The 25,877-nt window shown below is 38.7% G+C and overlaps 1 protein-coding gene, 1 long non-coding RNA gene and 1 other non-coding gene across 4 annotated transcripts in view; all 3 read left to right on the top strand.

The window, feature by feature from the left end:
- kn (EBF transcription factor knot) overlaps positions 1-9,090 on the top strand; it is a 68,220-nt gene extending 59,130 nt beyond the window's left edge. Inside the window, exons 8-14 of one of the 2 annotated variants that reach the window (XM_086911767.1) lie at positions 1,303-1,435; positions 4,347-4,501; positions 4,607-4,733; positions 4,853-5,155; positions 5,524-5,766; positions 6,178-6,417; positions 6,818-6,948. In XM_086911767.1, the coding sequence (XP_086767893.1) occupies positions 1,303-1,435; positions 4,347-4,501; positions 4,607-4,733; positions 4,853-5,155; positions 5,524-5,766; positions 6,178-6,308 (1,092 nt within the window). In that variant the 3' untranslated portion in view covers positions 6,309-6,417; positions 6,818-6,948. Of the gene's footprint in view, positions 1-1,302; positions 1,436-4,346; positions 4,502-4,606; positions 4,734-4,852; positions 5,156-5,523; positions 5,767-6,177; positions 6,418-6,817 lie in introns of both variants that reach the window. The other variant, XM_086911768.1, reaches the window with a different exon arrangement.
- A 2,253-nt stretch (positions 9,091-11,343) lies between these two features.
- TRNAL-UAA (transfer RNA leucine (anticodon UAA)) lies at positions 11,344-11,427 on the top strand. The gene has a single exon. It is a non-coding gene; the product is annotated as a tRNA-Leu (tRNA).
- An 887-nt stretch (positions 11,428-12,314) lies between these two features.
- Positions 12,315-15,676, top strand: LOC147656998 (uncharacterized). Its single transcript, XR_015293316.1, has 3 exons — positions 12,315-13,121; positions 13,898-14,127; positions 15,165-15,676. It is a non-coding gene; the product is annotated as an uncharacterized LOC147656998 (long non-coding RNA).
- The last annotated feature ends 10,201 nt before the right edge of the window (positions 15,677-25,877 follow it).

Here is a 25,877-nt window from a genome sequence, read left to right as displayed (position 1 = left end):
ACAAAAGGTAGAATTAAAAAATAAATTACCAAAAACTTTGCGCTCTGCCTTTTCGCCTTCTTCCATTGCTTCCGTCCGCCTTATCGCGCCATTCTTACGTTCCCTTTCTCCTTTACTCGCTTCGTAATCGAAGAGAAGAGATTCCAGTCTGTTCCCTAATTTTTTTCCTTTTTCTTTTTTTTTGAAACAAAAGTTACGTTGTTTCAATCTTGTTTCAATATTTCAATACGCATCCTCTCGTGGATTCGTATTTGCATTCGAGCAGTTAAAGATAAACTTAAAGTTAAACCGTTTATCCCTTCTTCGGAATTTGTTTAGGAATTGCTTATTACTCGACGTTGCGAATTAAAATTTTAGCGGTCCGCCCTCCTTGTTGAAAATTTGTCTCGCGAAGGCCAGTCAGACCTTTATCCTCCCTCACCAAGTTGTGCTGGCCAAGTTTGCACAACGTTACGTCGTGCTACGTAGTACAGCCAACTAGCCAAGAAAGTTGTGAAGTTGCGAAAGGACAAAACTTTGGGCATTTACCAACCGCCCAGTCGATTTTATAAACGTTCTTTCTACTTTCTCCCGAAAATCATCGTCCTCTTGTTTGCATCTGACAAACTCGAGGTTAACCGCGTGGCTTGTTTCAATTTGCCCAAACTTTTATTCGTAAAAACACATTGCTTATATCGTAAAAAAAGATTACTTTACCTACTGAAGCCAAATTCAATTATTCTCAATCTAGCGTTGCTAGTAATTCATTCGATGGAGGATAATTTTGTAATTAATTTAAGTGAAAGTATACTGTAGTTTATATCGAAGTATATATTTATATCGTATAATATTTAAAAAGGATAAATTATTTAATACCATAATGTGCCAAATTAATTACTACTGGATATTATTTCAAGGATCAGCTTTAATGAGATTATATTCATACATTTGTACGATAGTATCTATCATACGTGCAAATAGGGGGTCACGAGAGTCACGGAATGCATGGCGAATACATATAATGCGATGCAGCAAATCAGGCAACGTTGCTTGTTCGCAAGAGATATATGATTAACATATGTACTTACATAACGCGTAAATAAAATTACGCAACACGTTCTACGTGACATAGTTTCATTTTACTATACGGTCAAAAAATTGTAAAAAATTGTAATAAAATAATTCCTTACGCGATACTCTTATCTATCGATTGGAACAAATTTCAAAAGCAGTATCATTCGTACAATTTATTTTGTGCAATAAAATTTTCCTAAATTTTATAACCGAAATCTTACATCGACGAATTTCAACGTTCCGTAACAGGTGGTCATTTCCACGCAAGTAGGAGTAGAGGGACCGCTACTGGCCGTCTCGGACAACATGTTCGTTCACAACAACAGCAAACACGGACGTAGAACGAAACGATTGGATCCCAGTGATCCTGGAGAATACAACAGTAAGTACCATCGACTCTCTGTTATTCAACTGCAATCATAAATGTCGTGATAATATCTTCCTAAATGCTTATGCTCGATCACATTGAATATTTAATTCCCTCTCTAAAATTAATGTAACGGTTAATATATTTAAAAAGCTTGGTACAAATAAGATAATTGGTCGATCAATTTTAATCGGTATCGATGAATTTTCCTTTCCTCGAATAGAAATGATACGGAATTAAATTGCAGGCGAGACACGCAATTAATCGCGTACACGTAATCTCGCGATAGTTCCCCTACCCGATTTATAGTCGTCATTTACAATTGGAGAATCCTAGCCACCACCCTTACGGAATTCTCGAACGAAAGGGAAGGGAGCGCGAGTCGGTTTCTTCGAGATCGGTATAACGACTCGAGAGTAGAGAGTGGTAGAGTGGTAGAGAGGGTGGAATCGTAAAAGGAGGGGGCGTGCTCGGAGAATAGGATATAAGGAGTCATAGGGCAATTCAGCAAAGTTTGGCGTCGGTCGCGCATACAAACGGCTGATATCATGCGGCCACCCTCTCGACTACGCGCGGCTTCGCTTCTCTCCCGCCTTTCTTCTTTCCAGTCTTCTTTCTTCCTTGCCGCGCCAAGACAAGATGTAAATCAATGGGATGCGGGAAAACGAAGGGATCCACCACGCTTCTCTCTTTCCTTGCTCTTTATTTCCTCCATTCCTCTTCTTCTTTCGCTTCTTCCCAGCTTTCTTCTTTTCATCCTGTCGTATTTTTCGCCGTTCATTTCGCTCTTCTCTCTCTTTTTTTTTTTTTTTTTTACCAAGTTAGCTGCCATCGAGGGAAGAGAGATACGGATAGATAGGAAGGATGAAAAGGGAAGAAGAAAGGAAAGGGAGGAGAGTCAAAATGGACTTCTCCTTTTCTCTCTCCCATCTTAACGCTGGTTGCTCCGAGATGTCGGTTTGTGAATGCTAAGTTTACGCTATCTCGAGCCATCCTCTCGGCTTTCGCAACTACTGTGACGCCATACCGCTAACACTCTTTCCAAATTCCCTGGCGAGCAACTCCCAAAACGCTGAAACAAGCATACCAATGAGACAAAGGAGAGAAGGGGGGAACGTCGAAAGAGAGGACGAATAAAGAGAACATCTTGTTGTTGTTACAACAAACGGATGGATATCTTTCCATCCGTTCCAGAAATCAAAGTTTCAGATCGATCGAAACGGATCTTCTTCTTCTTCTATCAGGATTTGTCGTAGCAGGATAGTAGCGGTTCGTTTATAATTCATCGATAGTTTGTTTTCGTGGAAAGATTTTCCATATCGCGATGAAAAAAAAAAAAAACACAAATTGTTCGAAACGGAACGCAATTTATCGTAAAATGATGAAAGCGAAAGCGGAATTTCTTTTTTCTCGGGAAAGTTCTCGGATCTTTATATCCGGGTAAACGAAGTTATCGCGCGATCTCACAGTGATCAGAGAGAATCGGGCCGAACGTGTTGGAGTACGAGTCTTTGGCCACGGTTTCGTGGTAAGGGAGACGCTCGAAAGAGTAGAAGGAGTAGCACCCCTTACCACTTTGCCAGTGGCACGGGGGATTTTATTTATTCCGGGTTGGTACGCTTGTTCCGGCCTCCTCCACTGAATCCCTCTTTTCAACCCTCCTCCACCTCCTCTTCCTACTTTTCCGCCTCATACCACCTTACCCGACAATTCTCCAGCAGGGTGGTTGCCAACGTGGCCGACTCTGTTTAACGACTTTCTTCTACATTGAACGCAATAAATACCCGTGTCCCATTCAAGAATCTCTATTTACACGGATACCGCTGTTCTTTAACGCTATGTCCTTTCTCCAATATTCGAATCTTATTTCTATTTAGCGCAGATACGTAGACGCAGATATAAATTTCCAAAACACGTTCTACAACGGTAACGATGCCAAAGGGAACAGATTTGAGTAGTCGTTAAATCTCGAAACGCGATATTTGAAAATCGTGGGCCAAGTTCGAATCTCTTAAACCTTTTAAGATTTAGTGGCGTAAGCGCTCGAGGTGGAAACTGTTTGAGCATCACTGGGGGCAATATACCATGATGTCAGCCACTCTGCCGTGGCTCCGCTCTGCCAGGGTTGGTACCGGGGGTGGCTTGGCTTCGCCAGGGTACAAAATGATATCATTGGGTTATAAATTCCAAGCAGAGACACCGGCGGCCCGATCGCCTCCCTTCCTTCTTGTTACAACCCTTCTCTGCCCACCACTCTCAGCCTCCTCCTCCTCCTCCTCCTCCTTTCTCTTTCTCCATCTCTTTCTTTTACTGTTTTTTACTTTCTCTTCCCAATAGAAATATATCTATCAAGCGGCTTCCACCAAATAAACAGAATATTCGGATAATTTTCCGTATCCCATCTCGTAACCAACTGTCTCGATTTGCCTCGCACAGGATCGAAGGATTATTCGCGTAATTTTTCAAACCCCTCTCTTTTGAGTTGTTATTCGTATTATCGTTTTCGTGATTTCGCGTATAAAACCGACGCGTGACAGGACGTCGCTTATACGTATTTATCGAGGGCCTCTTTTTACCGTATATGTTTAACAATCGTAATTAAGAAATTGTATGTACATATACACGTCGGTACATTTCGTAAAATTTATTTTAGCGCAAATTAGGTCATACATAATTAGAATGTTAATGTAGCTTAAAATAATTTTATAACGCAACAGGGCAGACGTGCAAATGTAAATGGCTAATCATACTATAATGTTAAGATATTAACACTGTGTGCAATTTTAATTTATGTCTCTGGTAGGTTTAATTCAAACCACCATTTCACTGGAATAATTTGAAAATCTTGCAAATCTTGCAAAGACAAGTTAACAATGCTATTTGTATCGATAAAATAAGCGATAATATTTTGTATTTGCGCAATTAGGTCTTTATACACCAGTACCTCTTCAAACACCGTGTATAAAAGCGATATCGCCGAACGAAGGGTGGACATCTGGTGGATCGACAGTGATAATCATTGGGGAGAATTTTTTCGATGGGCTTCAAGTTGTTTTTGGATCGATGTTGGTTTGGAGCGAGGTGTGTAATTTCGTATTTCTTAAAAATCGAAATTTAACAAATTTCTAAGCTGCGATTTAATTTAATTCGCTTCTTTCTTTCTTTTTTTTTTTTTTTTTTCTCTAGCTAATTACACCAAATGCGATCAGAGTACAAACTCCTCCTCGACAGATACCAGGCGTCGTTGAAGTCACGTTATCCTATAAAACTAAACAATTCTGTAAAGGTGCACCTGGTAGATTCGTCTACGTTTGTAAGTATAACGGAAAGCTACAATCTTTTTCTTTCCATTCTCACGATGACGTATTATATAAGAAAAAGAAGGAAAAAAAAAAAAAAAAAGAAACAATGACATTCAACAAAATTTTTCAGCATTGAACGAACCCACGATCGATTACGGCTTCCAAAGGTTACAGAAGCTTATTCCCCGGCATCCTGGAGATCCTGAAAAATTACCAAAAGAGATCATATTGAAAAGGGCGGCTGACCTCGCGGAAGCTTTATACAGTATGCCCAGAAGCGGAAACGCTGGAATTACGGGAGCACCGAGAAGTCCGGGATCGGGTCATCCGCCTGCACCTCCAACCTCTAGTTCGGCAACAGCGTTTAACTCGTATACAGGACAGCTGGCGGTGACGGTACAGGAAAATGGTAGCGCGGCGAAATGGACAGACGGCAAGTATTGAAACGATATTCAGTATAGTAGACTGACACGATAACACGATGGTTGTATATTAGACAATTAGAATCGACGTTGTCCTATAGATACCCTGTATTAAAACCCGATAAAACATTTTTCAATAAATGTACAATATAGTGGTTTACCATTTGTACTATTGCGTGTGCAAAATAATAATACCGATTTAATATTAATTTCTTCGAAAAGTATAAAATTCGCGAGAACGAATCTAAATTCCACGATTGATCCAGCGTTAGGTAGCCACGTCGATTTTCTCCTCGTTCCGGTGCCAGTAGGCAAAACGCAATGAACAGAATGATGAAATACTGACGAGTTCGTCTGACGGGCAGGTTTCTATTTCTAGACGGTAGTTCCGTGACGACAGGAGCCGGTGCTGGAGGCGGAGGCGGCGGCGGTGGTAGCGTCGGAGGGAGCGTGGGTGGTAGCGCCGATGCCTACAGGCAAAGCAGCAGCGCGAGTCCACGCGGGGTTGTGACCGGCGGTGGTTATTGCGGAAGTTCGGCCAGCACGCCTCACAGTCACAGCACAAACGGAAGTTACTCGGTAGCCAATCCGTACACCGGTAGTCCAACCCTTTACACATCGCGTAAGTATACCTTTTTATTTTTTGTTCTTCTACAGAAATCGACCATGTCTCTGCACTTTCCAATTCTATCTTCTTCCCGAATCCTTATCGATTTTTCTTCTACGCTTCGAAAAGTATCGTCGTCAAATTTTATTATATACAAAAAAGAAACAAAAAAAAGAAAATAATCGTTTACTTTTTAACGATTTCCATGCTTCTTTTACTTTTTCTTTTTCTTTTTTTTTTTTTTTTTTTTTTTTCTCTCGAAAAAAACGAGACGAGAACGTAGACGTTTGTCGGCTTTATATTTTATAGGGAAACGCATGTTGCGCGAAATCACAGAGGACGCATCCGCTTGTTACAGTTTAACGGTACAGTTAATCGTTTATGCATGTATTTATGATTTTCCCTTATGTGAAATTTTCGTTTTAGCGCACGAACAGTATGGCATTTTCTATACGTCCGGGGACGGGAGTGCGTTCGCTCCCGTAGTACGACCACCGACCACCTCAGTCCCACCGCACTGGTCCACACAGCACCACCTCGCCACAGCCGCCCAGTAACCGCTAACCGTCCACCATCACAACCACCATCATCACCACCACAACCACCCTATGCACCACGATTAAAGAATTATGAGAAACATGCACGAGAGACGAGAGATTCGAGGATGTATGTACGCACACGTTCATTTATCGATCAATTGATAAATCCCTCCCTCCTTTCGTTTATTCGTTAATTCGATATCGCTTCTCGATTAACCTCGCCTCCCAACGCCGATCGCCACCGATTCGCCATTTGGCGAATAAGATTGCGGCCGTTGAAGCCCTCGTCGCTTTGTCGACACGTGTCCACACGAATCACCAATTTCCAATTTACGATTATCCTCTTCTTCGTCTTGGGTAATCACTCTTCTATCCAAAATTTCTCCCCGATCGTTAAAGTTCTTTTTTCTATACATACATGAGCATGAAACGAATTTTCTATATATATATTCGCATTATTATTATTATTAAATATATATATATATATTCGTAATTTGTAGCGAATGGCACTAACGTATAACCGACAGTTGGTATGTTGCAGGACTAGGAGAGGTGGTCGGTTCACCGTTCAACGTGAATCCATTTATGTTGCCGACCTGCAGCCAAGGATATTCAAACGCCGCCAGTCCGTTGCTCTCGTCGAATGGGAAATAGTGTTACGAGATGTAAGCTCCGGCGAAAATATCGAGGGGTTACGTGTTCACGGAAGCGAAATCCATCGACGCGGAGGCTTTCGTCGAATTCTAATATTCCGATAATCATCGTCGTATTCGCGATTGACAATCGCTTTCTTGAATCGAAACCGGTCCTCTCGATTCGTTTCCTTTTCCTTTTTCCCCTTCCCCCTCTCCCTCCTCCCGGTTCCCGCGTAACCGCGAAGAAGAAACGGCCGCGGAGAAACCGTCCGCGCAATGATTTTCGTCGGAGTTTCGACCGATCACTCTTCAGTTTGCGAGAGTAAACAGTGCAAAAAGAAGAAGAAGAAAAAAAAAGAATAATAATAATAATAATAATAAAAAAAGATCGATAACGTTTTATCATTATCACGATGATCGAATAAGTTAAGGAATGATACATATCGAAGCACGTAGGAGAGTTTTTTCTTCATCCATTTATACATACAGTCGTTCGGTTCGTGTACGTTCGTTCATAGATGTACAAGTTTTGGAAGAGAAAAGAAACGATCGGATCGCGAGAAGTTACATACGTGATTGTATGTAATTTTAATAAATGAATCATTTCTCGCGATACATCTTTTAATCCTTTGAAATTGTTTTATTTTTAAAAAAAAATTCGTTCGAATATCGTTGAGAAAAAAAGAAGAAGAAGAAGAAAAAAAACAACCGAACGACTATTTTACTTTTCGTGCCCTCCGATATTGCTATTTTTAATCTAGCTATCTCGGTACGAAAAGAGTATCGTTTTTATCGATAGAATCGAGTACCTCGTTTGCCCTGCGTCTCCTCTCGTATACGAAAATCATTAAATGATTGTAACCTTGCGACAAAGTATTTTCAACAAAAAGTGTTTTTTCTTCGTGTTTCGTGATACGGCGTTGTTCCGACGATGCGCCCGATTGTTGAACAGGCAAAATAGTATACGCAGGCGGGGACGTTGACAGGGTGCCGCGCAATTTTATATCAAAGCAAGCAAAGAGGCTATATAATAAAGGGGATCTAGGGCGAAATGACACCACTAGACGGACATATCGCTTATCAGTGAATAACAGACATCATAGTTTTAGAAAGCATTTTCAAAGTTTGAAATTTTATCTTCCTACCCGTACGTTTTAAGAGACTAACCAATATCGGCTAGGTAGCGTAAATAAACACTCGTCTAACTCGTAATTTGTAAATTTCCTTGTAAATATTGTTGCGATGTACAAAAAGATAAAAACTATTTCCAGGAATCCAACGAAACGATTATTAACGTGATTGTAGGGCGAAAATTAATTATACATAGATGTAAATAATCGTAGATCGTCATAGCTTGACTTGAGTATGATTACATTAAAGCTGGCGATCCAATCTTTTAACGTGCTAATCGACCACCAACGTGATAATATAACAATATATATATATATACATACCGCTGTTTTTTCATCGATATATTTCTACTAATAGGTCAAAACTTATTTCTTCCTACGTACGTACGTTTATAGCGATTCGTGTCCTTCAAAGAGAGAGAGAGAGAGAGAGAGAGAGAATGAGAGAGAGAGAGAGAGAGGGAGGGAGAGAAAGCAACGTTAAAAATTGGAATCGTCCGCAGCAACTGTATAAAACGTATATAGTTGATTGAAATCGTTCGATAAGCCGGCCCAAAACAAATTTCACAGGAAACGAATCTCACGAAAGTATACGAAGCATGTACCGTTGCAGAATTGAAATCTTCGATTAGTCCAGATTTTGCAGCAGTTATACGAGCGTAGATCGTATCGTTTCTCTTTTCTTTTTTTTTTCCCTTTTTTTTTTGTTTCTTCCTTTTCGAAACGAGTATCGTTAAAGTTTATCATTGTAAAAAGTTCCTTTTTGCATATCGACTCGACGAGCAAACTTCCTTAACGAAAAAGCTCTTTGTCCCGGAGCTACGCGCTGATATTGTGATATTGTGATCTTGATTATAATATATATATATATAAACATATATATATATTAATTATCATTTTCGTTCGATCACACAATGTCATCCTTTTACATGGCGTGTCGTTCTTGTACGCATGCGAACACATACGAACGTATACGCGCGTACACAAACACTCGTCGATGTATATTAAAATAAATTAAACTTACATTTTTGAGAATTAAAATCGATCCTTAGATTTATTTATACCGATCCTTTCATTTCGTTTAACGTTACATCGTTCTTCGAGAAGAAGAACAACGGCGGTGAGTATCGTATTTAACCATTGTGCAAACGTGAAAAACAGGAACAAAACGACTCTTAACCGGTCTTCCACTAGCGCACGAATGGTTGTGCTCCCAGGAGTTGGGATCAACAAATAGCGAAACAGGATCTCGAGGACCACTTCGGACCGATTAGTTCACATGGTGTCCTGTTACCGGCAAACGGTAGCACGCAGGGCGCGCGTTATTGTAAAGCTGTTTGTGTTATTAGATTTAGATTGGTCGGCACGTGGCACGCGGTACGTCCGCCACGTGTCCCATTGCAAACGTTACAACGTGGATACAATACGAAATCGTTTTTCTTCCAATATTGCTTTCCTTCCCGACCCCTACGAAAACACGTTCTTTCATCGTGATCATACGTCATTTTGCTTATTATTTCCTCGCGAGGTAGCGGCACATGCTCGCTCGCTTGCTAATTATTAATGCGATCGCAAATCAATCTTCTTCTTACTTTACGTTTATTGTTTCGGTAATTAGCGTCCACTTGTTTCTGAATTAATTATTATAGACGTACTACCGTAAAAAAAAAAAAAAAAAAAACAAAGCACAATTTAGCAACGTCGAACATGCTTTTTTTTACATTGCACATTTTATATTTCGATACATTAACAGGCTTTCTCACCGAATTGTTTCGATCCCCTGATTGCAAACAGCACCCTCGTTGCCCGCCAATCTACCACAAACAGTCGGCTTACTTTTTTCGCCACGTGCGATCCCATAAAATTCTACACGAGGTATGTCGCGTTCGATCTAATTGGAATCTAAAAAAGAAAAAAAAAAAGGAAAATAAGAGAAATAGGAAGAGCACAAAACGAGCAATTTTTGTGGAAAGTTTGTAAAAATAATTATTTTATCATCACTTTATATTTCATTTTTATTTATTACTATTGTATTTTTTTTTTCACTAAAATGCGAAAAAACAAATCAAACATATTTTTATAATTAAATAATTGTCGCATCGAAAGAATGAAATATTTCTGGAACTAATGACGTATTTAATATTAAATATTCGCAATTATTATTATTCTTTTGGCTCGACGATATAAAAATAATATAAAAGAATATAGATAAAATTTGTTGGAATTCGCATTTCATATTGCTTCCCGTATTAATAGCAATTACATCAGCTCCAAAAGTATATTGACGTGTTACTCCGTATGCTCTTTTGCGTCAGAGCGATATCGGGGTAGAATTTGAGTCGGGCGTCAAAGGGGATGAACCGGGGCCGTTGGGAGCCGGCAGGGATAGGAGCAATCTGGTGATGCACCCTTGACAGTTCGCTGCGATAAGATCTGCTTTTTCGCCGAGTCGGCTCCATTTGAATTCTGTTTGTAAGCTCTGGCAACACCACTCTTCCGATGCATTGTGCTTCCATCGATCTGAAAGAATATTACCATCTGCTGATTACCGATAATCTTTATTCTCCGCTATCGAGTTACCTTTATTCTACAACTCGTACAATAGTGTGCGGTATCCGAAAAATCCGAAAGATATTTCATTTATGTTTCGAAACAGTGATAATAATAAGATAATAAATAAATAAAAGTTAAATGTATTCCATAATTTTACGAATATAGTATTGTATTTGTATTTGATAAAAACTCTATATCAAATATTTTTTTTGTTACAATTATTTTTCTTACTTTACAATTATTCAATTACGATGGTCAATTACGTACATATGTGTGCAATTAATTTTTTGTAAATGTTAAAAATTTTATCACAATTTTGTTTTTAATCTTACGAAAATAAATTGCATTTTGTTTTATTTAATATCTAATAAACTAATAGAGGAGAATAAGATAAAATATGTTTAAAAGATATATTTTTTGTGCGAAAAAAAATTAAAAAGCAAAAAACATTAAATTTTACATTTGGGAGACTTTTTTAAGTAAATCGAGCTTGCTAGATAATGCGATTTAAAAAAAAAAATTGAACGTTAATAGGGATAAGATATATCAAAAATTCAATTTTGCCCAATAAGGATAAGATATAAAAAGTATAAATATTTTTTAATATATTATATATAAACGGCGTTAAAATTCTTTTTTTTAGTATATATTTAAAAATATTAAATAAAAAACAAAAATTTGCTAGTTATTCAATATACGTATATATAGTGATATAGAGAACGATGTCACCAACAAGCCAGGTTGGCCGAGCGGTCTAAGGCGCCAGACTTAAGTTCTGGTTCCCAATTGGGAGCGTGGGTTCGAACCCCACACCTGGCAAACTTTTTTTTTTTCCTCTACATAATATTTTTTTATAACAAATATATTATTCAAATAACAAGTAATCTAGGAATACTACAAATATAATTTTTATTATATCGCTGTTTAAAACAAATAAACATATTTATATTGTCTCGGTGTAGAACGTGTTAAATGTAAGTCTATTCTGTATCGATTAAATAAAGATTCAATTTATTTCGAATAAAAACAATTTAAGATTAGTTTTCAATTAATTTAAATTTTTCAATATATCGTTATTAAGATTACATAATTCTAATTTGTTATACAATTTATCTTAAAATTCGATTAAAATATTTTTTTTTGATACATCTTATCATAAGTATTCCTATATAGTATTCGTATGAATATTATGAATTGTATTATGTGATTCTATTCATCGCTATCTTTTGATCGTTACGTAAACGTATATAAATCAAAATATTCATAAATTAATCAATAAGTTAGGAAAAGAAAACAGTAAAGATATACAATAATCAGATATCGGAATCTCCTGAGTGTATTTCTGCGAATAACTATAGAGAAAGAGAAGGAGTGGTGAGAAAAAGGATAGAGATAGAGTAAAAATATTGAAATCAGCGCCATCTTCAGAGTGCCGTAAATGAAACACAAAAAGAAAGGATAGAAAATAATAGGAAAAAGATAGACATATAGAATCAACACTCAGAGCCATCTTTTAAATACTTTTAGAACTTTTCTCATTTTCAATATCTTTGTAAGCCAAAAGATGGCGCAAATGATCAATTCTTACTCTATTTCTATCCTTCTTTAATTATTTTCTATCTTTGCTTTATGTGCGTTTCATTTGCGGCACTCTAGAGATGGCGCTGATTTCAATATTTTTATCCTATCTCTGTCCTTCTTCCGATATTTATTTTCCTTCTTTTTATTGGTTATGACGCATAACCGTAAACGAGATATGACATTTTCACCGTTTTAAAATTCTCAAGTTAATTTTAGTATTCCATTAATTGTGAATATAACAATGATGATATAATTTATAGTGTATATATGTGTAAAAATAGTGAATGTATTTGTGGTCAAAAAATAATATTGTTAAAAAGAAAAATAATTTGTTAAATATACGTAATTTCCTTGCAAAAATCAATTTTGAAGTAAAAATTAGGATTGTCAAATGTCAGTTTTGAAATCAATTTTATATTTTAGTTTACTGTAACTTTTAGAAATTTAATTTGTTAAATGAAATCCTATTAAAATCAAATTTCTCATAAAATTAATTTAGTCATGAGTATATTTTAATATAAATTTAATAAAAAATCATTAAAAATATTATTATTAAATATTTTATTTTTCGTATTCAATAGAGTTAATAATTCAAAGTACTTTTAATGTAAGAGAGATTATGATTTGATTTTGTGAATTCAATATTTTTTTATAATATGAAAATAGGATATGAATATTCCATATTAATATTGAAAGTACAAATGGACCGGTCATATTGAAAAATGATAGTGTAGATAGATAGAATGATTACAATGCATTCACATATACAATTTAATATAAATATTAGTTGTTGAAGTATTAATTTATACTTTATATATATATGATATCATGTATATTTTAAAAATCAATTATGATAATTAATATGATAACGTGTAAAGTTCATCCTTGAAGTTACGGAGACATTTAGATGAAGAATATTTAATTTTAATAGGGTAAGAAACAGTTGTTTATAATTACAAATATAAAACAAAATGTATATGTAACTCTTTTCTCTGTTTGACGTATAAAGATGTATAAAGTTTAAATTTATATAACAATAATTATAAAAAATAAATCTGTTTTGGAAGAATAGTATAAATAATACATTTAATTGTAAGAGCTGCATTATTAATCACCAATTTATGTAGATTAGAAAATTTTATTATTGATATAGTTGAAGGAATAGATATGTGTATACATTAGTAACTATGTCACTAGGACAAGAAAAGCAAAGTGAAAGAAAGATAGAAATAGGGTTTGAAAAAAATATTGAAATCAGCGCCATCTCCAGTGAAATGCTGCAAATGAAACGCAAAAAGAAAGGCTAGAAAATGATGGAAAGGTAGGGATAAGAATTGACTCTTAGCGCCATCTTTTAACTTCAACAGATATTAAATGCGAAAAAAGTTTTAAAAATATTCAGAAGATGGCAGCATGGGTCAATTCTTACTGTATATCTATCTTTCTCCTATTATTTTCTATCCTTTCTTTCTGTGTTTCATTTACGGCACTCTGAAGATGGCGTTGATTTCAATATTTCTACTCTATCTCTATCCTTTTTCAACTATTTCCTCTCCTTATCTATACTCTCTTGGCGCGTGACCACAGAGGAAGAGATGTCAATTGAATATTCTTCTTTCATTTTTTCCCTTTCAAATCTACAACGTGTCTTAATCTTTTAATATAAATAATATATAGATATTACATTCTTGATTTTATATGTTTCTAGGACGAAATGATGTTGCAAAGCACAGTGTACCCGATATAATATCGTACGAATTTTGTTGCAAGACTTGTTTTGGACGACATCAATGAGATTAAACGAAGGAATTCTGGCCTGGTAACAGAGAATAAAAATTTTAAAGCATTCTATCGAGGTACAACAAACATACAATAAAGTTTCTCGTTTCGAATGACACGATAAGAGAAAATGTCGGTCACAGAAAGCCGCGGGGAAAGGTCAGGACAAAAACGTAATTGCATTATAAATGCTTCGATACGCCCTCGGGATAGGAAGCGCGCTTTAATCGAAGACTTTTTATCTCTAGCGTGTAAATCATACGGAACTGTCAAATCAAGCCGGTGTTCACGCGACAAACGTAATGCGTTTTCCTGACAATTACGACACGAATGACAAATTAACCATGAATTCGTTAATTCGAATATTATTCTCGCGTAACATTTTATATATCGTGATATTCGGTCCCAATAATTTGTTCGCGTACGATCGATTCGACGTGGAACTTTTTGTAGAATAAAAATTTCTTTCGAATATTATGAATAAATATCGTTCATCGTGATGAATTAACGTACAAACCATTGAATCGATCATTGAAACTCAGGAAAAATATATATATATATATATATAAATTGTTTGATAGCTCGTAGCTATTCTCTGAATTAATGATTAATTCATCGATCGACTTGATTAGCATAATTAGAATATTGGATTGTTTATAGCGATATCGTAATCAAGGTTCGTAACAACGTTCGAAAACATTTAAAAATCTAATAGCCTAAATGAAAAAAAAGGAACGTGTCTCGATGGCAATAAAATTTGAATAAATCTACTTGTTCATTGTCTCCGCTTCTTTTTATCTTTCACAATAAAACACGATTTTTACGTTTCTATTATCGATCGATCGGAATGTTTTCAAGTGTTTATTTTCTTAATCATTGAAACGAATAGCAAGTTGAAATCTAATTATATAAATCGTTCGTATTATCGGCTAATTAAATTAATTAATTAGATTCGATAAATATTTCAATTCTTTCACCGACTTACGGGTAACTTGTGAAACTTGTGATGGATCGGAATAGGATAATGACAAAAGTTGGAAAATTTATTATAACTCGAGAAATTGAACTCGAGGACGGAAATGAGAGAGAGAGAGAGAGAGAGGGTGGTCGTGTGTGATAAAGAACTTAAACGACGATAGCCGTGTGACGGGCAAGCGAATGGTCGGAATCCGCGTTAATTTGGTTTTACGTTTCAGAGTGATTATACGTGACTCGGCGCCGTAACGCAATACGGATTTGGGCGGTTCTTTAATCCGAAACAAAGCGGCGGTTTCGGTGGGCACACACGTGGATGTGGGAGAGACCTCACACATCGTTTCACCGCGAGTTTCACTTCTTTCCTCTGCTTCTATCCGGGAGCGCGAAAGAGGAGAACTTCCCCAGCCACAACCTTATACGCCTTATATCTTGAACTATAATTACGCGCAGTACGCGACCTCTTTCTTTCCATCTAAGTTATTTTTTCAGATCGAAAATCTCTTTGAATTAGAGACTCTTACAGTTAGAAATTTTCCATTCTAGAATGGAAAGATGTCGCAAGAACAAATTAAGTCATTGTTTGATTGTTTAACCATCGATCGAGGAAAAATTTCTTCCCTTATATTTTCCCTCCCCGTTTCTATTTCCCATTGATAATTTTGATGTTACTTTTATCACAATATGTGGTGCTGTAAACTTGTAATAAAAAAATAAATAATTTCTGTATAAACTGTCTTAATTAATTGCACAATCGCGTTTGTTTATTTGCAACAGATCCTCGCACGTGGCTTAAGTAAGTGCTTTCGTTATTGTTGTCAACTTGTCACGACAATAACAACTTTTTCCTCTTATCAATCAATCAATGATATAACGATTTTTTAATAAAATTTAAAGCGAAGGAAAAACTCTTATTGAAAGGAAAAATATTGTATTACGTTAGAACGAATCTTAAGTAAATAATAATGTTAACGATTTATAGAATCGAGTGATAATCGAATCGATTTAGATCCATCAAATCAAACAACGTGTTCAAATTGTTACACTCTAATTTTTGCGATTAAATTCTTCAACGAGATAAAAGTTGGTGGTTAAGTGTATCTAACTTTATAATCTTGTCCCGATATTTTCGAAATCTATTCTTCGTTTCCATTCGTTACCAATTCAGCATCATAACTCGTATCTTTTAGAAATATTCTTTCTTTCTTTCTTTTTTCTTTTAAATATTGACGAATTTGAAGATTTTTTTATTCAACCTTGATTAAATATTTTAATAAAAAAAAATAATAGAATAATATTTCGTAAAACTTAAAAATGCGACTTTACTTTACCGATGATAAATATCGCATCATACGTCTTACGGGAAAAAATCATCATCACTGGGCAATTAAAAAAAGGAAAAACAATCGTACAATTATCGAAAAAGCGTTTCTCGTTAAAAATTCCTCGAAATAATAATCTTTGAAAATACGTGTTTCAAAGATAAATACTCGAATGCTCGCGAATTATGAATGGAAGAAATTTGCATCGCAACATGAAAATGAAATTAAGAAAAATTTTCTACGAAGCTTATTAAAAAACTCGAGGATCTGTAATATAATTATTCCGTCGTGATCGATACGCGCACTTAGGCGCCGTAAGTGCCGCGTGAAAGAAAAAGAAACGGGGGGAAAAAGTGGAAAAATGAAGTTCGTTCTGTTGTCGTTATTTATCAAATGCGTGTGGTGAAAATCCATTTGTTTACAGGTAGCCAACAGATTTTAATCTTTAACACGAGTTGGTACGATGCCAACGTATTTTAACGTGGAGGAACGTATATACTCGTATATCACGCTTATCTGCCTAAGATATTGCCGTTCCGAATTCTCATGGATTATAAGCTTTGCATAAACACACAAAGGTGTCATCGCGAAAACAAATCGTAATTACGAGTTGAACGACACGTAGATTTGCTCGTGTAATAGCTGCGCCCCGTGTACGCACGAGCGCTCGCTCTCACGTACACACACACGGCCACAACAAGATTTAGAGATCTAAGTTCAAGTGGTCAAAGCGATGTTTCACGCTTGCCATCGAGCCGCGACCCTGTCTGCTCACGATCGTTGCACGCGCGCGTTACACACGTTATCCAACGTGGTGAAACGGTAAATTAACCTTGAATTAACTTCGCCTCGAAACACACAGGTTTTTGTCGTAATTACTAGAGCAAACAACCGTGTATCGAATATCACGTCTTCTCACGATAAATCGCCGCGATCTACGATACGATACGGACGAGTATCCGACATACGAGTATTGTCGTGGAACGCAGGGGCGATGATTTACAGCGAGGAACAGATACGATTCTCCTTTCCTTTATTCTTTTTACGGAAATCGAGAGACGGGGTGTCGTGATTAATAAATAACTTCGATCCGATTTATCGATTCCAATATATTCGTCGCTATATTCGTCGTTCGTAACTCCCTTCGCGGTGCCGAATTTGGTAAGGAGGAAGGAGGGGGGGAGGACCCGACCACCACGTAGAAGAGGAGCCGTTATCGGGGAACAGGCGTCTACAGACAGAGAAAGCCGCGAGAGAGGTGAAACAAGAGGTGGAACGTGGCTAATGCGGCGATATAGCCGGTATATATCGTGGAATAACGAAATACGATAAAAGAGAGATCGGTTGGGCGGTGTATTCGCGTGGGAAGGTGGCGTCGCAGGTAGGATCGGCCATCGATAGGCCAAGATTCGAGAGACAAGATCGTGGCTTCGATAAAGGGGAGTACCGTCTCGTAAATACGATACCACGAAAAATCGATCCCGCCGCATCTCTCTTCCTCTTCGCGGAAAATCTCCTCCGCCGTTGGTTCACCGTTGCGATTCGGGAAAAGAAAAAACTGTGCTCTTCGAAAATTCTTCTCCGATGGAAATCTTGAGATTCTTTCGAGGAGGAATCCTCGTCGAGTGTGCTTTTTTATACCTCGATAACGATATCCGAAATATATATAAATATATATATATATTTTTATCCGTTTTAAATCTTCGAACGGGTGCAATATCGTATACGCGATTTCTGCGTGCAGCGCAGGAAGGAAAACGTGGGTAGCAGGCCGAACAAGCGAAATAATTGGACGATACAATTGATTCAACGCGGTGTATCGAATAAATTCTGCCCCGGCTTTTAACTTTTTTGCTGGGCTTGGTTGCAGAACGGTGGGTGGGGAGAGGGAATTTTCTTATTCAACGCTAGATTTCTAGCGCGTAAATCTTTCGCATGCGTCGCAAATTTTAACGAACTTTTTGAACAACAATCGGGACGAAAAAAGGAAGAGGAATGTAGCGCACAAATCATTAGATGGCGAGATACAAAATATGTATATATATATATATATATATATATGTATCGCGAATCGCGATAAATATGGTTGTTTAAGGTGAGACACTTGGCGTACACAAACGTCGTTATTTACGACTCGAGACAAAGTATGGCCGGCCAAATCTGTATGGAATTTTAGTGTCGAACGAATGGTAAAGTTCGAACGCGTACCGAAAGCAACCTCGAATGAAAGATCGTTCCAAAACATTGGAAAAACATTCGATGTTTCGACGTCGATATAATGCCATAAAAGAAAAGAAAGATATATCGCGGATATATAACTAAACTTTAACACATTCCTAGAAAACAGAGAAGAGATTTACAAACGATGATAATTTATCAAGAGACGCTTTGAAGAATATTTTAAAAAGGATCGTTTAAACGTTTTCGTTCTTCGAATTTTCATTCCGATCGAGAAAGATTTATCAAGCGCAACAACAACAACGTAGCCTTTATCAAAGTAGCAAAAAACTTTTTTTTATAAAAGAACGAAATATATATATATATAGTAAAGAAACTTGCGCGTCAAATTTTACTTTCTATCCACATACGTGTCCCTTTGCATATTTATTTGTCATTAACGCGTACCCATTTATTTCTTGGACGTAAAAAAAACAAGCAATTTAAGATAATAAAAATAGTTACCTTACCCGAAATTAGAAAGTCAAATCTATTCGAGATAGTCTTCGTCTTAAGTAGCATGGGACAAATAACTCGTTTTTCTTACCAACAGTATTTACGATAAAACTATACCTTTATTATTCATATTTATTAGGAAATAAATAATTGCTGGCCAGATCGAAATTCTTCGATCCTTCCTCTTAGATGGAAACCGATTGAATATAAATATAATATATCCGTGTATATCGCTTCGCAAAGCTCCGTGTATGTATTTCGAATTATAAGATAATCAGGATCGTTTACATGGTCGTATTCTTAATCGCGTTAAGAAAGAAACCCGAAACGACGATAAACCATTCCACGCGAAAAGCGTGTTCGTGACGAGACCGAGATCGTTCGCAAGCTCGAGAAAAGAAGAAACGCGAAGAGGAGGCGAGATGGTATAGCATACACGAGTAGAAATCGGCAAGACTCGGTTGGGCCCAAGGAGGTTGATTGGCCAGTTCCAGTTTCTCCAATGATTTGTAATTACTGCCGCTAATACGATACGAGTTGGGTTACAGAGGCTCCCAACCGAAACTTACGACCAGATAGAATCGAAACAAAGGTTCGAAACGAAGAAAGAGAGAGAGAGAGAGAGACAGAAAGGACTGGCTGATGCGAATAGGCCCATCACGAGCCCTTCGGCTTTACGATCTCTTACGGCGCCGCAGCTTAATCATTCGAGCCTTCCATTTTTTACTCTTTACTTTGACTTTGTATCCGCCTCTCTTCTTCCTTTTCTCCGCTCCGCTCGAGCGAACGCCGCTTCCGTTTCGCTCTGGATTTTCGCTTCTGCCCTCGGCTCGGCTACCGTCTCGGCTACGGCCGAGAAACGGGGCCGAGATCGATGCACGCGAGACGTTCCGAAATTCCAGAGGCCCCACGAAGCCGCGCCCCTTCTCGATCGCCACCCACCGTCTCGATATCCTTTATCCTTAAATCATGATGCCCCCTGAAAAAACCAATTATCACTTGTCGTGCGGCACGCGGACAATGATAATGCTCGTAATTTTATCGATCTCGATCCAATACTCGTTCGCAATTGAAACGGAAGTATCACAAGAATTTCTTTTTTTCCCCTTTCATTCTTTTTTCGAGGAATCGTCACAGAGGAGCGATCGCGCGAAACGTTTTCTCGAGCGTTGTACACTCGAGGAGACGTGGCAGTTGGCAACAATCTATTCGTCTCGAGTGCGATCACGATGACAGGGCGCAGTGGTCGATTTCGATGTTGCGAGGAAACGAGGCATGGGTTGGGAAGGGGGACGTGCAAATTGATTTGCGGTTCGTCGTGTGCCGATACACGGTTCTGGCGCCACACCGGCATTCCACCATTTCCGGAATGGCGTAACTTCTCCTTCCTCTCCTATCCGACTCGACATTAACATGGGCTTGTTAATGCTCCCCCTCCTCTATCTTCGTCCCTTTTCCTTTTCCTCCTTTTTTTTCAGAGATTCCGTCACCAGCATTCCCAACTTCTAGAACTTCTTCTCCGAATTCTCCCGATTGTTCTTCCATTCTTTGATTTGAAAAGGAATCAATCGGGATATCGTTTATTCGTTCGAGGGAACGTGCGAAAGCGAGCGTTTTCGACGCTGTTCGTTGTCACAATGTTGCGAGAATTTACGCGAGCTTCGGCTGGGGATTAATTTCTTTTGTTGCCGCGTTGTTACGATCGGGTCGGGAAAACGGGGAATCGGAAATTTTTAACTCGTCGTAAAATTCCGCGACAATCTAACTAACTCGTGAGAGCGCGTAAAACCGCGGGTGGCTCGATCCGTTCCGTAACCGTAAAGTTCCGTTTACACCCGAAAACGCGAGTGGTCTTGAGCCGGGTCGAAATAATCTGTGGGAACCGGGACCGTGGCGCGGCACAATGGCGGGCTTATTAAAATTCCTGGCTGTATTTTATGCTCGCGAGATGGTGGGCAACGTCGCGAGAAGGTACGCGACCGGTAGTAGGAACGAAACGAAGTGTGGAGAAAAAGAAAGGGAGAAAAGATAGGGCTCTCCTCTCCTCGGTAAGGCCGAGGAGGAAAAAAAAAAAGGAACGAATACGAGATAAAAGGGAGGAGGAGGGGAAACGGCGGTGGAAGGGGAGAAATCGAGGGAGACGGAATGTGCAGCGAGAAATGAAAAGGGTTACGGGAGAGAGAGAGGGAGAGAGAGAGAGAGAAAGAGAGACGGTCGTTGGATTAACCGGTGGAGAGGAGAAGGGGGAAGGCCACGCGACTCGGTGAGTCGAGGCGTAATCTCGCTACATCTACACCCACGCTTGCTAACCAACCACTGTACCATTCCACTCCGCAACGGCATTTCGCCGTGACCACTTTAAGTTCCATCCTTTCTTCGGCCTCGTTTCTCCTCTTCTCGAGATCCTCGCCTCTTTCTCGCTTTCTCTCCGATCTTCGTCCTCTCCGTTGGATCCTTCCGTCCTCGTGGAAAAACGTTATTACACCTATCCGAATAGGTGTTGAAAATAATGAGGGCGCGAGCCATTCTTATTTCTTAAGTTTCGAGCAGGGAAATGGGAAATTGGTCGGATCGGATTGTTAAACGGGTCGCGGTAATCGCATCGGTCTATATTCTCTGTAGATAAGAGGAGAGAAAATATAAAGGATGATAAGGGACCACCACCACCACCACCACCATCACCAGACATCGTCGCGCGCATCGTGGAAATCTCGTTTTTTTTACTTATCGGCGGTATATCCGGCGAGTGATTGCGCGTCTTATATTCGCATGAAAGTTCGCCATATGAAATGGGCTGTACCACGCAAACGGAGTGCGTTACCCTCGTGTATCGCTCTCTCTTATCGCCCGACAACCGCTTATCAAGCGCCAGTCTGCCAGACTCCCTCCGCAGGTGAATACAGGTACGTACACACGTCCACACCTATACCACCATCTTCGGAGAGAACGCTCTTTTTGTATCTTCCCTGTTATCGCGAATTCCGGAGTGTCGAGCTTCCATCTGCCACGTTCTAAACGGTAATTGAATTCTCCGTACTCGCCGATACACGCTCCCGATACGTTCTACCATCGTCTATATACCCTCGTCGTGCTCTTGTACGCGCAAAACACTCGTTTACGGGTGTCATATTGGGGCCCATACATTCTCCTCTCTATTCCCTCGCTCCGCCTCCTCTACCCACGGCGCTCTCTATCCGAGATAAGATTTATTTATTTACTTTGTAGCAATAAATAGAATCTGTATGGATGATAAAGTTAAGTGAACGATGTTGTCTCGCGATAGCGTAAATTGTTGTTTCGATAGTCGCGTAGACATCGAGGAAATCTTAATGTAACGGATAAGGATAATTCGTACAAGTGTAATTTCTCCCTAATTTGCAATTGTAATTTGCGCTTAAACGGCGCTCGATAAATGGAACGATCAAATTTGTCATCGTGAAAGATCCTTCGATCGCAGAGAAAAGAAGAGGAGGAGGAGGAGGAAGAAGGAAGAGGAGGAAGAAGAAGAAGAATGGAAAGTCGAGAGCGAGAAATTGAATTCCTTTATTCGACGACAATTTCTTAATTTAAGAAGAAATGGAGAAACTTGTCCGGTTGGCCAATTGCCAAAAACAAATTAACTTAACGAGGAAAAGACTGGAATAGTTTTGAGCGGAAATCACGCGGGACTGGAATAAAATGGAAGAGAGAGAGAGAGAGAGGTTTTGGCGAAAGAATTCGCTGCGAATGGCGCGCACCAAATGGAAGATCTCTCACACCCACGAGCGGAAAACGGACGAGCCGTGGCCCCTTTGAGACCTCGACTCGGAAGGGAATCGAATTCAATGGGACGCCATTGTTATTTATTCTCCTAGGTGTGACTGGTGGCCCCCGACTGCCCACGTGGCCCCGATTATTTATAAAATCGGTAACCACCACCGAATAGAAACCGGCGGTGTGCGTCGTGCTGGGCATTAACGAGCAGTGTGTCGCGCGTCCGTTACGCAATGACTAAACGAAAAAACGCGCCACTCTAATAAGTGAGGGAAAAAGGTAAAAAAACACGAGGCATGGCTAATTGACCATTAATATCATACCGCTTTTCGCGTCGATCGCGCGATGATTTGTACTGCTGTGTTACGCTTCTACGTAATTGGACGCTTCTTTAAGGTGGTAATGCAATTCGAATACGAATAGATGTAATTTAACGAGTGGTTCGTTCTAAAATAATTTTTTAGATAGATTTATTACCACCCACCCTCTTGTCCTTGATTTACAACGCTCGTTAAATTTAATAATCCTAAGGTCCTATCGTCCGATTTAAAACGATCCGTTCCAAAGGATTTAAATGCACGGCCGAACGTTATTAATTACAAGTATAAAGATTTCGTGTTTCTCGTAAAGAAGAGGAAGAAAATTATGGGAAGGAAAAGGGAAGTAAGAAAAGTATAGTGGTACGTGGTAATCGGATAAATATCCGAGCACGAGATTGGAGTATGCGAGGCGGGTGTTTGAATAATTCATCGAACAAGTGCGTATGTGTGCGCGTATACGCTTAAAAGGTAGGGTAGAGATAAGCAGTAGGTCTATGCATTGGCCGCGAAATGCATTAAAATCGCCAATAAACATCGCGCTCGCGCGGAATGCTAATAAATTATCCGCTCGCGATCCCCTTCCTAGCGGATATTGTCGAACGAAAACGAACGAGTACCACGGTAGCAGCGTCGTGGAAGCGTATAGCGAGATGGAAGAAACAAGCGCTTCTGTTTATCCACACCGCCTAACGAGTTTACGTCTCAATCGGTCGATCTTGATCGATATTTCTTCCTTTCCTCGATAAAATCTTCCAAGATCGTTCGACCTTTCCACCATCGTGGAGGTCTTTGCTTCCTCCTCGTGTCCTACCTCCTCGTCCTCTCGCATTCATTCACATTTATAGAAGGAGAAAAGATTGTTGAAACTTTACATAGCGATATTTCACTTTATTTGAAAAAAGAAAAAAGAGAAAAAGAAAAGTATCGCATATTTTAATTAATAATATGAAATAATATAAGGAAATAATAATAATAATAATAATAAGGTGTGCAAATACCTCGGTTGGTTGGTTGATTGCACTCGGTATGTATAAAAATTACACGGCTATGCGAGTTGTACGCAAAGGGGATTGAATTAAATTCCACGCGACTCTCCGGCTCTCGAGTACCTTCGAGACGTGTGTTTTCGAGGACGCTTTACGGAGCTCTCGAACAAGATTTCTGTGGAACGTAACAGAGGGAAACCGTACACTTCCATTGTGCATTGCTGCAAAATGACGGAAGGGTAAATATAACGAGGGTGATGAATATTTATAATAGCGTTTTCAATTGATCCGCGATAGCGAAAGGGATTCGCGTACGTGTAGCATGCCGATGCATCGTGATCCACGCGCAAAATATACGAGGGGATGAATAATTAAAAGAAACTGGCGGCACCGGCCTCCAGTGGATTTACGCCCGTTTTACGGATTCCACGTATGACTATTACCGAGTTGCGCTTAGTTTGTGATTTTTATTACGCCCTATTTGGTGCACGCAAGATCCCCTTTCACGATTCGTATCGATTATTAACATTGATCACTCGGGTTATCAAATGTCGAATTAACGAAATTGATCGTAGACGTTGCTTGCGCATCATCCTTTTCATCTTATTACCTTGCTCGGTGATCGGTGAACGATGCCTAATCAAAGAATCTCTTTTCCATCGTGATCTTTCATCCTCTTGACTTCCCGACAATAAAATGATACTTTCGAAAGATCGTTACGGATACTTTTTTAGAAAGAGAAGAACAAAGAAAACCGACGTCCGAGATAAGAATCACAAGATTGTGTCATTATTCCGTCTGAACGGAGAATATCTTCGAGGTAAGGCTTCTATCCTCGAAGTGACTTGCAAAAATATGGAAGAGGAAGGGTGGCAAGCTGGTGGAAAATTTCGTGGCACTCGCTTGATCCTTTGTTCTATCTATTCCTCCCAACAGATTTTTTTTCTCGCAAGTCGATTTTCTTAATTCGATAATTCGAGACAATTAAGGGAAGATTTGGAAGATTTGCAACGATAAATTGAAAAAGATATTCCGATGTATTGGAAGAATATATATATATATATATATTATCGTAGTAATTGAATCTATTAATAGCATTATTTTTACCTTTTATTCATCTATCTTATTTCTCTGTTTCATATTTATCTGTTAAGAATCTCATATCTTATCTCACCGTAATATTTTACTTGTGTGAATATAGCAAAAAAAATCTTGCTATTGATTTATGTGTAATATACTGCACGAGTGGTAGTGCTGCGAGACAAATGAGTGTATATATCATGGAGATGTAACATACCGTATCTACCATCTAATGCCTTTAAATACTAATTCCAGCAAATACGCATACGTTTGTGAGCATAACGCGTTTACATCTAGCTCGAAAAAAATACACGTATATCCCGTTCTTCTCTCGAAATTCTTTAATTTATTTATTAACCAATTTATTTAAGTTCATTTCGATTAAAATTGATTTATCCGTAAATTTTAATCGATTGATATATTTGAAAATAATTGCAAAGTCGATAAACTCGAATTATTTATCCATAATTGAAGGGATCAATCGTGGTATCTTTTCTCTTATCTTTTTCCACCCCTGCGAGTGCGAGCGTTAAGCCGCGTTCACAGTGGAGCGGAGCGCGCGTACGCGCAGGAAGCTGGTAGCCAGAGGTGTAAAAACGAACGAAAGCATATATCATGATGGTGTAATGCAATATCGGCTGGACCTTTCTTGGCCCAGGGGCCTGACATCGCGCTCGTATGCCCGTGTAAGTATAAGTAATGTCTGTTATTTGCCGGGTATTAGTTTTTGCACGGGGCTAACTTATCGTCCTCGTAAAGTGGCGCACAATTACCTGTCTCTACTGTGCGACCAGCGCAGG

Source organism: Apis florea, unplaced genomic scaffold (genome assembly GCF_048593485.1).
Source record: "Apis florea isolate Af1SG1 unplaced genomic scaffold, ASM4859348v1 contig_3367_pilon, whole genome shotgun sequence".
NCBI classification, from domain to species: Eukaryota; Metazoa; Arthropoda; class Insecta; order Hymenoptera; family Apidae; genus Apis; species Apis florea.
The sequence above is the reverse complement of the archived record's forward strand: the minus strand, read 5'-3'. Positions and strand labels throughout refer to the sequence as shown.